We start from the raw sequence: 14055 nt of genomic DNA, 5'->3' as shown, positions 1-14055 counted from the left end.
GCTGACTCAGGAATTCTGGGAGTTGAAGTCCATGAGTCATAAAAGAGCCGAGGTTGCCTACCCCTGGACTAGTCACTAGCCAAACCCAAGTCCCACAGCCGTTCTTCGTACGTTTTAGTCTCCAGGCCTCTGATCCCAGGACTGCTGCAGCCATTCTAAATACACGCCAAGCACTGTATTTTGATCACATGACTGTGGAGATGCTGCAATGGTCGCGAGGACATGGTACCTTCCAATGGTCACTAAACAAATAGTCTTAAGTCAAGGACCACCTGCGTAGGTATGGCAAAACCTTGGAGATTTAAGTGATAAAATGTGGCGTAAAGAAAGAGATCCCTCTCTTGGCCTCTGAAATTTAAACTTCTCGCGATTTCAGAAGAGGCATTACCTCATGATGCATGTTAGTCCTGCAATCTGAAGATTTGAAGCAAATCTTCCCCCTGTTTTCCGTCCTTATGATACAGGCAGGCATTGAGGCAGTGTCACTTTTGATATAAAAGAGGCTGGATATTAAAGGAGATTCTCAATAGACAAAAGAGAACTTTCATTCTCTGCCCTCCACCCTACTGTATAAGGCAGTCCTCGAATTACGGCAGTTCATTTAGTGACCGGTTGAAGTTACGATGACGCTGGAAAAAGGGACTTACGACCATTTTTCACACTTAAGACTGTTGCAGCATCCCCGTAGACGTGTGATCAAAATTCAGACGCTTGGCAATTGACTCATATTTGTGACGGTTGCAGTGTCCCGTGGGTCACGTGATCCCCTTTTGCGACCATCTGACAAGCCAAGTCACTGATGGAGGCCGATTGGCTTAACAACCGTGTTACTCAGTTACTCACTTAACAACTGTTGCAAGAACGGCTGTAAAATGGGGCAAAGTTCATTTAAGGAATGTCTCACTTAGCAACAGAAATGTTGGGCTCAATCGAAGTCGTAAGTCGAGAACTACCTGTAATCCACACTAAGAATAAACAATGACAGGTAGAAAGCGAATTTCGCAAAGGAAGAGAAACAGTGCAAAGTTTCCCAGGATATCTAGTTTATATAGGTTGAAGGATTTGCCTGCATAATAGCAAATTACTCTTCCATCATCACACCTAAAATTTCCAAATAGTTTTCATTTGAAATGGAAAAAATATATATCTTCATTCACACAACAGGCCAAAGACCTGACTTGCCACCTATGAGCAGATTGCCTACAGACGTCAACTTCGTATAAACAAGACTAATAAAATATGGAACTCGTTTATACACAATACGGCACATTAAAAAAAAGAACGATAGTTACATAAGTGTACTAGAAATAAATATGTATGCACTTGAATAATATTTACATTAGTTAAGTAGAGAATTGTAATTGTTGACTATTATACTCTTTTTTTTCGTTTCTCTTGTATTTTTTTTCATTTTTAAAGCACTTTTTAAATGTTTTTTTTTTCCTCTTTGAGAACATATGTATTTCTATTACATACGTAGCCCTTGACCTGCGGTCGCAGTTGAGCCCCAAATTCCCATTCCAAGCAAGACAGTCATTAAGTGACTTTTGTCCCATTTTACGACCTTTTTGCCACAGTTGTTAAGTGAATCACTGCGGCGGTTAAATTAGTAACCGGGCTGTTAAGTGAATCTGGCTTCCCCATCGACTTGGCTTGTCAGAAGGTTGCAAAAACGGATCACGTGTCCCCCGGGACACTGCAACCGTCGTAAGTACACGCCAGTTGCTGAGCTTCCAAATTTCGACCATATGGCCCTGGGGATGCTGCTGCTGCTGCAACAAGGGTCATCATATGAAAATGCCCATAAGTTGATTTTTTTTTCAGTGCCCTTGTAATTTTGAACAAACAAATGATTAGGTCAAGGACTACCTGTAATTATTTTGGTGGCTTGTTCCTTTCCTTTCTCTGCATTGATTGTAAAAGCATTTTTTTTAAAAAATCCCATTTATATCCCGCCCTTCTCCGAAGACTCAGGGCGGCTTACAATCTAAGAAGCACAAATCAATGTGCTTAGCAATAACCTTCATTCTATGTATATGCCTGCTTATTAGGGCTTTCGCCCCCCCCCCCAAGCGGCATTATTACAAAGTCAGCTTATTGCCCCCCCAACAATCTGGGTCCTCATTTTACCTACCTCGGAAGGATGGAAGGCTGAGTCAACCTTGAGCCTGGTGGGATGCGAACCTGCACTAATTGCAGGCAGCTGGTGTTACTTAAGGAGGCATTAGCCCACTGCTCCACCAAGGCTCTTAAAATGTCAATAAAAGGTAAAAAGGTAAAGGTTCCCCTGCACATGCGTGCTAGTCGTTTCCATCTCTAGGGGCCGGTGCTCATCTCTGTTTCAAAGCCGAAGAGCCAGCGCTTGTCCGAGGACGTCTCCGTGGTCATGTGGCCGGCATGACTAGACGCCAAAGGCGCACGGAACGCTGTTACCTTCCCACCGTAGTGGTCCCTATTTTTCTACTTGCATTTTTACGTGCTTTCGAACGGCTAGGTTGGCAGAAGCTGGGACGAGTAACAGGCGCTCACTCTGTTATGCGGCACTCGGGATTCAACCCGCCAAACTGCCGACCTTCTGATCGACAAGCTCAGTGTCCTAACCCACTGAGCCACCGCGTCCCTTTTAAAATGTCAATAAGAATGCTTTAAATAATTTAAAATGTAAATAAGAATGCTTTTTTTAAAAAAAAACAATAGCTTGCATTTGGGAATCCCACGGCGTTCCTGAAGATCGCCCTTCCCTAATAGCCCATCTCTATCCCTTTTCCCCGAGACTCCCCTGCTTTTGCATCGTTAACGCCCCCAATGCCGTTTTCCTTTTGTCTAGTGGGAAGAAGTCAGCGGTTACGATGAGGCCATGAACCCCATCCGGACGTATCAAGTGTGCAACGTCCGAGACGCCAACCAAAACAACTGGCTGCGCACCCAGTTCATTCAGCGCCACGACGTCCAGCGGGTTTACGTCGAACTGAAGTTTACCGTGAGGGATTGCAACAGCATCCCGAACATCCCCGGATCTTGCAAAGAGACCTTTAATCTTTTTTATTACGAATCGGATACGGACTCAGCCTCCGCGTCTAGCCCTTTCTGGATGGAGAACCCTTACATCAAAGTGGATACTATCGCCCCGGACGAGAGCTTCTCAAAGCTGGAGTCTGGCCGTATGAACACCAAGGTCCGCAGCTTTGGACCCCTCTCCAAAAATGGCTTCTATCTGGCCTTCCAGGATCTGGGGGCCTGCATGTCCCTCATCTCCGTCCGCACCTTCTACAAGAAATGTTCCAGCACCATTGCCGGTTTTGCCATCTTCCCGGAGACCTTGACTGGGGCAGAGCCGACCTCCTTGGTGATCGCCCCGGGAACCTGCATCCCCAACGCGGTGGAAGTATCGGTGCCCTTAAAACTCTACTGTAACGGGGATGGAGAATGGATGGTACCGGTGGGAGCTTGTACTTGTGCGGCTGGATACGAACCGGCCATGAAGGAGACACAGTGCCAAGGTAAGATGGGACCAGCTTTGGTGCCCTTCGGTTGCGTTATTGAGGAGACTTGGCTAACGGCCCTGACATTCATTGTCCAGGGAAATTCTTGAATTCTGGAGTCGGAAGGGACCTTAGATGCCTTCTGATCCAACTTCCTGCTCGGTGTAGGATCCTTTAGGCCAGGGATATGGCAACCTTGGCTCTTTTATTTTATTTATTTATTTTTTATTTTAATTCCATTTATATTCCGCCCTTCTCCGAAGACTCAGGGCGGCTTACAAGCTTAGCAGTAGCCTTCATTCTATGTATATGCCTGCTTATTAGGGCTTTCACACACACACACCCCAAGCGGCATTATTACAAAGTCAGCTTAATTGCCCCCAACAATCTGGGTCCTCATTTTACCTACCTCGGAAGGATGGAAGGCTGAGTCAACCTTGAGCCTGGTGGGACTCGAACCTGCACTAATTGCAGGCAGCTGGTGTTACTTAAGGAGGCATTAGCCCACTGCTTCACCAAGGCTCTTAGCTGGTGGACTTATGACTGGTGGACTTCAACTCTCAGAATTCCTGAGCTAGCATGGCTCAGCTTGGAAACCTCTCCCTTTTCCCTCAGCGTGGCTGGCTCAGTAATTCTGGGAGTTGGAGTTCACGGGTCATAAGAGAGCCAAGGTTGCCTACCCCTGCATTAGGCCAGGGTTTCTCAAACGTGGTCCCTTGAAAATGTGTGAACTTCAACTCCCAGAATTTCTGAGCCAGCATGGCTCAGCTTGGAAACCTTTCCCTTTTCCCTCAGCGTGGCTGGCTCAGGAATTCTGGGAGTTGGAGTCCACGAGTCATAAAAGAGCCAAGGTTGCCTACCCCTGCATTAGACCATGTTTCTCAAATGTGGTCCCTTGAAAATGTGTGAACAACTCCCAGAATTCCCCAGCCAGCTCCCTTAGGCCATTTGTGACAGATGACTATCCATCTTCTGTTTGGAAACGTCTAATAACAATTTGTTGGTAAGGACACTTACGGCACTTGAAACAGGAAAGTCTATTTCCAGTCTCCTGCCTTTCTTCTCTCTCTCTCTCTCTCCCCCCCCCCTCTCTCTCTGTTGAATTTCAAAAGATAAATTGGTTAATGTTCCCCCACCTCAAGCAACTTCCTCATTCCATCATATGATAATTTGTGCAATCTTTTAATTTGTGGTTGTTGTTGTTTTTACTGCACAAACATGTCCAAGCCATGTTTTTCTTTGCAGTTTATGTGCATTCTGGGGCAACAATGAATTTAGCTCGAGCGATAGAGAAGCTGGGGGGGGGGGTTGCCTGCCTCTGTACTGAGCAGCTTAAGTGTCCACAACCAAGATGGATAAAACCATGACGCGCACTTGCTGGCATCATGTCGCACACTCTGCTTTTATGGGCTTGCATCAAGACATTGAGGAAAATACTGAGTTACAGGTTCTTAGCCCCATTCCTTCACCCCGTGGATACCTATGAAGATACCGATAGAAGAGAATATCTGTAGCTCAGGGTTGAACTGTGGAGTCCTAGGTGTTCTCTGAGTTTGGTTGTTTTCTTGCAGACTGTTCTGTTCCAGCCTACATCCGGCCCTGTTTGTTTGTCAGGGACAACCCCTTTTTCCTTTTTACAGTCAATAGGCTGGAAAAACCCAACCCAAATTTATTTACAGTTCGAACAAAAAAGCAACAGAATATTTCCTTCAATCAATGAATCAAAATATCAAACAAGAGTCAACAAAGAAGAGTTAAACGGAAGTAGCAAGAACAGACCAGGATTCTCTTAGAATGTCTCCAAATGGTTGTCTTCAGCAACCAGCCCCACCACACCTTCCCCTTTTATTATCAGTCCCAAGGCATGGCTTCTCACTGCCTTCTCCTCCTCTCACTGAGTTGCCTCATTGATTTTCTCTGCTCTGCTCTGCTGGATTGCCTTTTGCTTCTAGCGTCTCTGAACAGATTCAGCTGTGACTCTTCTGAGTCCGACACCTCCTCCTCACACAGCTGAGCCTCATGAGGAACATGACTGGAGGGGCCAGGCTGAGAGTCCTGCAGTGCATCAGAGCCTCCCTCTGACACCAAAGGCTCTCCAAACACCCCCTCCTCCTCCTCAGATTCATCGGACTCAGCTGCTGGGAGCACAGGCTGACACTGAATCACAACACATACATCTCATTACCAAGCTAGGTAACATTATCTCTGCATTGATGATGTTACCTAATTTGGGAATGAAACATCTGTAAGAAAGCAACCCAACTCAGAGAGAACCAAGGACCTTCATCTGTGGAAGTAAATGTAATCCGGGGTTTGCCTGTCTTGGAAAACACTTCTCTAAGCATGGAGAGATGCATTCCCAAGAACATGGCCTTTTTCGACTCCCAACATTTTAAAATACTGAAATATTGTCTCAGTTCTACTGAAGTAAGCACGCCTCAGCTCATTCCTAAAAGCTGCAAGAGAGCCAGCAGAGCATTCTTTAAAGCTGTGTCTCCCCTGTGGTTAGCTGGATTTGTGCGCGTCTGAATGCAATGTATCTTTTCTAGGTTGGCTTCATTCAGAAATGGTTCAAGCCGGGGGGGGGTGTCTTCAAAGGTGGCCCTTTTATGACTCGTGGACTTCCCAACTCCCAGAATTCCTCAGCCAGGGGTGAATTCTGGGAGTCGAAGTCCACGAGTCATAAAAGGGCCGCGTTTGAAGAGCCCTGCTTCAAACAGAACCACAAGAACGCCTGTTGTTGGCGCTGACCTGTTCTAGCGTGGAAGCCTGTTACGCAGCCGTGGTCCTGAACGGGTGGCAAGGCAGGATGCAGTTGTCTAGAACAGAAAAAAGAATGAAAAAGAAATCTTAGCAATCGGGGGCTCTCAAGCAGCTCTCCGCAGCAAGTCTTAGCGGGGTGAAAGCCACCTAAATTTAGCTATAAGGAGGCGAGCTACAGCCTTCTCAAAACAGGTGGGTTGGGCTGTTGAATTCCTAGCCAGCTGGGCTGATGGAGACATTGACCCTGGCTGTTGTTGTCCATAAGTGGAGGGGCAGGGGCCATCAGAGGAAGCTGCTGGCTTTGCAGACATGCTATTTTTAAGTCTCCTGGTCTTACACAGCCCGTGGAGGAAGCCTATGGCTCTTCAGCCTTTTAAGGCATCTAAAACCCAAGCCTTTGTTCAGTTCTTTATAAGATCCAAGGTGGTATCTTGGGAAAGATGCCTGTCTGTGATCAAGCTTGGATTCTCTCGATATGCGGGGAATGTCAGATTGCAAAGATGACGACAAAGATCGTAGGTGGAACACGAGGAAAGGATGGTTGGTCGTTGCAATTGGGGCCGACGAGACTTTGTGGTGAGCAGTGAGGCTGGGGTCCTTCACACACACACACACACACACACACACACACACACACACAGAGTCTGGTCTGTTTGAGATAGTGAGAGGTGTTCTGGCCCCTTCTACCGAAGACTTTTCTCACCCCAGGTGCAGGAAAGTAGAAAAAAAAGGTGATTTGAGTTTCTTGCCCAATAGCCTGAAACAGAGAATTAAACAACCTTTGTGCAGGAAACTCAAAAAAGGAAGAAAAAAAAAGTTTATTTTACCAGGCAGTCCACTGTGGGAAAAGCTTTCAGGAAGAAATTCCTTTGTAAAAATATATGAAGCCAAATCTCTTTAGAACGGTCTTTGTCCACCTGGGTTGCAGGGACTTCAGCTCCCAGAATTCCCCAAGGCAGCATGTTGATGCATGGCTGGCTGAGGAATTCTGGGAATGGAAGTCCACGAGTCTTAAAGTTGCCAAGTTTGTAGACCCCCCCCCCAGCTCTAGAGCAAAAGGACTGGATTCATACATCATCCTGAGCAACAAATCACAGTTGCTATTTACATTTACTTGCTATATGGCCGAAGCCATGATTGCTTCATCTGATGCTCTATATTCATACAATCTTTTAAAATAATAGGTTTGCATTAAGGCTGCAGGTAACACAAGCGAGATTAGGAACATGGAACCAGTTTGCAGCTTAAGACTGTCAAATCCCTTCTTTCTCCAAACATAGCTTTTTAAATCCCGCATATCCTGTACTAATACGTGAAAACTTAGCTTAGCTGATTAAGAACTGCTGATTTTTTTTAAAAAAAAAATTATCAACTATACACCCACACACTTTCCTTTCTGCTTATATAGGGAGGACATAGGATGGCATACTATATTAAAACAAAATACTGTTGCAAAAAGCCATACATGAGTACAAATTAAATCAATACCAAATGTAAATATTACTATTTTTAAAATCAGTTAACAGGTAAAAGTTTGGTGAAACAGATGAACATTTTTAGCATGCGATAAATACCTTGGATCTTTTTTTTCAAAGTCTCCTGCTGTTTCCCTCCGGGGCATCTCACAGAAATGAATTGCATCAGTTACTAATATATCTCCCTTTCCTAATCAATCTTTTTTTATCAGATTAGGCTCTGCAGATGTAAAAGTCCTGGGAACACTGGAAATTACAGAATAGATTTCTGGGGCAAACCAGCATGGATTTTTATAACACACTTTCTCGTGGGAACAAGACCCAAGTTTTCAGGGTGCAATCGAGCTACTTGGTGGTTGGTGAACAATCAGAGTATTTCAGATAATCTTCTGTCCATCTTGCCCCTATGTGCTGGCTCAGTGGAGCGTGACCGTGCATTTATCCACCGAGCAGAATCAATAAAAAGCTAAGGAAAAGCTGGGTGCATCAGAAAGGCTTCTGTAGTCTTATTTATTTTATTTATTTATTTATTTATTTATTTAGTTGCATTTGTATACCGCCCTTTCCCTGAGGACTCAGGGCGGTTTACAGGGAATTAAAAAAAATCCAACATACAAAAGTTAAAACCATATTAAAAAATATTAAATTGACCCTGTACACGATTAAAACCCCAATTAAAAAATTCTCCTCAGCCTGGGCCCGAGAGCTCAAAGAGCCAGGTCTTCAGGCCCCGGCGGAATGATCGGAGGTCGGGGGCAGTTCTCAGCTCCACCGGCATTCAGTCCTCACTAGCATTCTTCTTGTAGCCGACTGCATAGCTTATATAGTTCACAAAATAGAGGATGGGATCCTGCGGTATGCAAATCTAGGCTAAAAGACAGATGGGTAAAGCTTTGCTGTATTTATAATGAAAAAATATCTATCATCTATATCTATCTTATCTATCCATCTATCTATCCTCTCTCTCTCTCTCTCTTTCTCTCTCTCTCCATCCATCTATCCATCCATCTATCTATCCATTCTCTCTCTCTCTCTCTCTCTCTCTCTCTCTCTCTCTCTCTCTCTCTCATCTATCTATCTCTATCTATCTATCTATCTATCTATCTATCTATCTATCTATCTATCTATCTATCTGTCTATCTCCGTGCGTCCATCTGTCTGTCTGCCTGCCTGCCTGCCTGTGCCTGTGTTTCTCAACCTTGGCAACTTTAAGGCGTGTGGTTTCTCAACCTTGGCAACTTTAAGACGTGTGGACTTCAACTCCCAGAATTCCCCAGCCAGCATGGCTGCTTGAAGAATTCTGGGAGTCGAAGTCCAGACGTCTTAAGAGTTCCCAAGGTTGAGGAAGACTCATTTAGGCTGAAGGCAGATTGAGATTCAACATGATGTGGAAACTAAATTGTTGTCCTCACATGTTAAGCAGACCCGGCCATCGTATTAAATAATCATTATTGTTATTTATTTGTAAGTATTGGGAAATGACTCTTGTGTTTGGCCAACCTGAGTTTTACATGTTGGGTGAATTTAACAGATGATAGCAATGGCAGATTCCAAGAAGACACCTTGCCTGAAATTCTGGAAGTAGTGCACAGCCATTGTAGTTCATAACAACAGAGACCCTTACCTTCAGTGAATTTCTCTGGTTCCCTTGAAGAGCCACCCATGTTGGTGGACACGGCTGAATCTGGTGGCAGGGAGTTCCACAGTTTAATTTTGCATTGCCTGGTAGACTTACTTCCTTTGATTTATCCTGGATATTCCACCTTTCTTGGGTTATCCCAGTTTCTAGCACAAAGAGAGAAAGTGGGAGAAGCACAGCAATGCATAATTTCTTAAATCCTTTCCCAAGATTTTTGAGGTGGGCTGTGGGTAGCATTGTCAAATTTTGGGATTTGTAGTCCATTTGAAAAGTCTCAGCTTTTGAACCCTCTGTCAGTTGCTTAACCTGGTTCTCCTATCCTGGCTTGCTACTACCTTGGGCCACTTTCTTGGCCAAAACGGGAGAGTTTTTTTCCACCATGTGCTCGGATCTTCTGGCATGGTTGCTCAAGCTTTGACAGACATGGACTTTGCTGTCAAGTGGAGGATCAGCAACCAGGCAGGTTCTTGGCATGTCTCCAAAATAAATCTTCATCTGTTACCTTGTGCTCTGGGTAATTTTACAACCACAACATCCCCTGAAAAAAAAAAAAAGAAAAAAGAATGGAATGTACGTGTGTGTCTCCTTCTGCCTGTAGGGCTAGCGATCTTCCAATTGAGAATTTCATGTCCATAAATGAAAACAGATTTTCCAAGTCTTGAAGTTAGCCAGATTTCCTGTAGATTACGATGAGGCTTTTGCAAAATGTTCGTGTACTTCTTGAATAAAGCTTGAGAGGGATGTGGTTTCTTCTTCTTCTTCTTCTTCTTCTTCTTCTTCTTCTTCTTCTTCTTCTTCTTCTTCTTCTTCTTCTTCTTCTTCTTCTTCTTCTTCTTCTTCTTCTTCTTCTTCTTCCTCTTCCTCCTCTTCTTCTTCTTCTTCTTCTTCTTCTTCTTCTTCTTCTTCTTCTTCTTCTTCTTCTTCTTCTTCTTCTTCTTCTTCTTCTTCTCCTCCTCCTCCTACTCCTCCCCCCCCCTCCTCCTCCTCCTCCTCCTCCTCCTCCTCCTCCTCCTCCTCCTCCTCCTTCTTCTTTCTCCTAGCTGTCACCTAAAAAGCTTGCCTGCAGAAATGCAACTTTGCAAAGCTAACTTGGTTAAGTTTTTCATTCTGGGGAAAGAAGGTTAGAGGCGTCCTTATTTGCTATCGCTTTTAAAACAGCACAAATTTCTGCACAGCGTGGCTTTTTTTATTATTTATTTAACTTTTTACAAAATCCACAACCCTGAAAAAAATTCAACGGCCCAAACAATTTTGATTAAGGAGGCTTTTATCTTACGCTTACCACCTAACCCTCCTCCGCCAACTGAATATACAGGTAGTCCTCAATTTATGTCCACAACTAAGCCCAGAACGTCTGTTGCTAAGTAAGGCAATCGTTAAGTGAACCATACCCGATTTTATAACATTTTCTTCCCACGGTTTTTAAATGGATCACCCTGGTTGTTAAGTGAATCACACGTTGGTTAAGCGAATCCGGCTTTTCCCAGCTGACCTTTCTTGTCCTGAGCCAGCCGGGAAGTCCACAAATGGAGATCACATGATCCCAGGAAGTCACAAACATCATAAATACTTGCCAGTTGCCCGGAGCCCAAATTTTAATCCCATGATGATGGGGATGCTGTGAGGGTCGTAAACGTGAGGACTGCTTGTAAGTCGCTTTGTCGGTGCCTTTGTAACATCGAACAGTCACTAAGCGAACGGTTGTAAGTCAAGGACTACCTGTACTTGGTATGCTCTAAGGTCCTTTGGCCTCTTTACCTACTTTTAACACAAGAGGTTGGAGGCTGGGCAGGAAAGCACGACTGCTGAATATTTAGGAATAAAATACTTCAGGCTATGATACTGTGGAGCAACATTGCAAGTTTCAGTTGCCACATCCCAACAAGCTGTGCAGTGCGCTGGCCATCTGGAGTCAGCAGCTTTCGTTTTCTTCCCATAGCTTAGGTGTCAGCCACAGCCACAGCATGTTGATAAACAGAATGGAAGGGAAGGGAATAGAGAGTAGAGTAGAGTAGAATAGAATAGGGAATGGGATGGAATAAGAATAGAATAGAATAGAATAGAATAGAATAGAATAGAATAGAATAGAATAGAATAGAATAGAATAGAATAGTAATAAGAATGCAATAGAATAGAATAGAATAGAATAGAATAGAATAGAATAGAATAGAATAGAATAGAATAGAATAGAATAGAATAGAATAGAATAGAATTACAGAATAGAATAGAATTACAGAATAGAATAGAATAGGGAATGGGATAGAATAAGAATAGACTAGACTAGACTAGACTAGACTAGAATAGAATAGAATAGAATAGAATAGAATAGAATAGAATAGAATTACAGAATAGAATTACAGAATAAAATAGAATAGAATAGAATTACAGAATAGAATAGAATAGGGAATGGGATAGAATAAGAATAGAATAGAATAGAATAGAATAGAATAGAATAGAATAGAATAGAATAGAATAGAATAGAATAGAATAGAATAGAATAGAATAGAATAGAATAGAATAGAATAGAATAGAATAGAATAGAATAGAATCCGGAAGGGACCTTGGAGGTCTTCTAGTCCAGCCCCCTGCTCAAGCAGGAGGATCAATACCATTTCAGACAAATGGCTGTCCAGTCTCTTCTTAAAACCCTCCAGTTTTGGAGCATTCACAACTTCTGAGAGGCAGGTCGTTCCACTGATTAATTGTTCTAACTGTTCTAACATCCAATCTCAGCCTAAATGGTCATCTTTACAGTCAGGAACCTACGTCCAGGGGGCCTACGTGCAGACACTCAATCAGAATAGAGCTTTTCTAGTTCAACCCCCTGTTCAAGCAGGAGACTTTTTACCATTTCAGACAAGCGGTTGCCCCGTTTTCCTCTTAAAACTTCCAGCATTGGAGCAGCACCCACATTTTCTGGAAGCAAGCTGTTCCACTGGTTAATTGTTCTCACTGTTAGGAAGTTTCTCCTTAATTCCAGGTTGCTTCTCTCCTTGATTAGTTTTCATCCATTGTTTCTTGTCTTGCCTTCTGGTGCCTCGGAAAATAGGTTGACCCCCTCTTCTTGGTGGCAGCCCCTCGAATACTGGAATACTGCTGTTATGTCACCCCTGGTCCTTCTTTTCTCTAGACCAGCAATACCAGTTCCTGCAACCTGTCAGAATCCATTTATATCATATTCATAAATGTATGTTTAAAACATTATTCCATGGATTCTGCCATCTCCCGAAGAGGAGGGAACAGGTGTGTATTGAACCGGTATTAGGCATTTGAAAGGAAAAGATATATTTATATATATTTATATATTTTAGTCTCCAGGCCTCTAATCTGATCCCTGTGGAATCAACTTCCCCTTGAGCTCCGGATGGCCTCGGACCTCCGGTCCTTTCGTCGCGGCCTTAAAACATTTCTTTTCCATCAGGCTGACCTGGACTGACAATAGGAATTTTAAAAAAAATGTTTTTAATATTTTATCATTGGGGCTTTAATTTAATTTTTTTTTAACATTTGTATTATTGTCTTTTATTGTTGTTAGCCGCCCTGAGTCCTTCAGGAGATAGGGCGGCATATAAGTCCCAAAAAATAAATAATAAATAAATAAATAAAATAATCATCCTAGTGGATTTTTTCTGCACTTTTTTTTCCAAACTCTCAACATCTTTCTTGTAATGTGACCAAAACTGGATGCGGTATTCCAGGTGTGGTCTCCCTAAGGTTTTCATGAAGCGGCACTAAGACTTCACGTGATTTTGATTCTGGGCCTCTGTTTACACAACCAAGGTTTATTATGTTAGCTTTTTTGGGGGGGGCTGATATAGACACGGTGCGTGCCTGCGGAACGCAGAACCGGCCTACGTTTTAAAACGTGTAGCCGTTTTCGGCATTTGGCCTTGTAGTCTTTGAAGGCACCTCAGGAGAAGTGTCAAACGCACCAAGGCTGCCCGCAAACGAACCACGGCTTGCCGTGGACTCCACATTCTCCAGGGGACCCTTGCCAATGTTGGAAAGACCTTAGCTTGGAACACAACCCAGATGCCAGCAGCCTGACTCACTCCAAGGTGGTTTTGCTCTTTTATGGAGTCCGGCCTGCTTCCCTTTTCCTTCCCTCCCTCCTTCGGGCAGATGTGAGAGCCGGTTGCAATTGCCTCGACAGTAAATAACAATAAAAGGGAATTGCGGCTCCAATGAATTTACAGCCAGCTCTTTTCTAAACTTCCTGGTCTTTGGAGATAGCTCGATGCGCTTTCATCTCCCAGCCAACTGTGAGAAGGGGAGCCACAACTGGAACGGGTGTTCCGAGCGGTTAATTATTTTGCAGATGCAAACAGCACGTCTAAAAGATGGAGGCTCAGCCCTCTCGGGCGTCCGAAAAGACGCCAGCCGGCTTCAAAGATGGGTTTGGCAGAAGATCTATTCTTTTTTTTATTAGACCACCCTTTAAGGCTTAATAATGGCCATTACATTAGACTGTTCCACTTTCTCCTGGCAGGTCCTAGCCCAATTGAGGTTGGGGGAAAAAAACAACCAGGGTTGGATTTGATTAGCTCTCCGATGGGTGACCAACAGGAGATTCCAAGGCCGGAGGGAAGTTGGAAAAGTGGAAAACATTTGTCAGAGGGAGGCGGTGGCAAACCGCTTGGATGCTGCTCCTGCTGCCAAGAAAACGGCAGGGAAGTAGTGGCCACGTAGTCAGCCG

At 43.9% G+C, this 14055-nt stretch overlaps 1 protein-coding gene across 2 annotated transcripts in view; it reads left to right on the top strand.

Moving 5' to 3' along the window:
* Positions 1–14055, top strand: part of EPHB3 (EPH receptor B3) — a 138751-nt gene that overhangs the window by 55598 nt on the left and 69098 nt on the right. For both annotated transcript variants that reach the window (XM_081329146.1, XM_081329145.1), the window contains exon 3: positions 2828–3500. In XM_081329146.1, coding sequence (XP_081185272.1) covers positions 2828–3500 — 673 coding nt within the window. The remainder of the gene's footprint in view (positions 1–2827; positions 3501–14055) is intronic.

Source organism: Vipera berus (assembly GCF_964194415.1).
Source record: "Vipera berus genome assembly, chromosome: 5".
NCBI classification, from domain to species: Eukaryota; Metazoa; Chordata; class Lepidosauria; order Squamata; family Viperidae; genus Vipera; species Vipera berus.
Note: the sequence above shows the minus strand (reverse complement) of the source record. Positions and strands in the feature narration are given on the sequence as shown.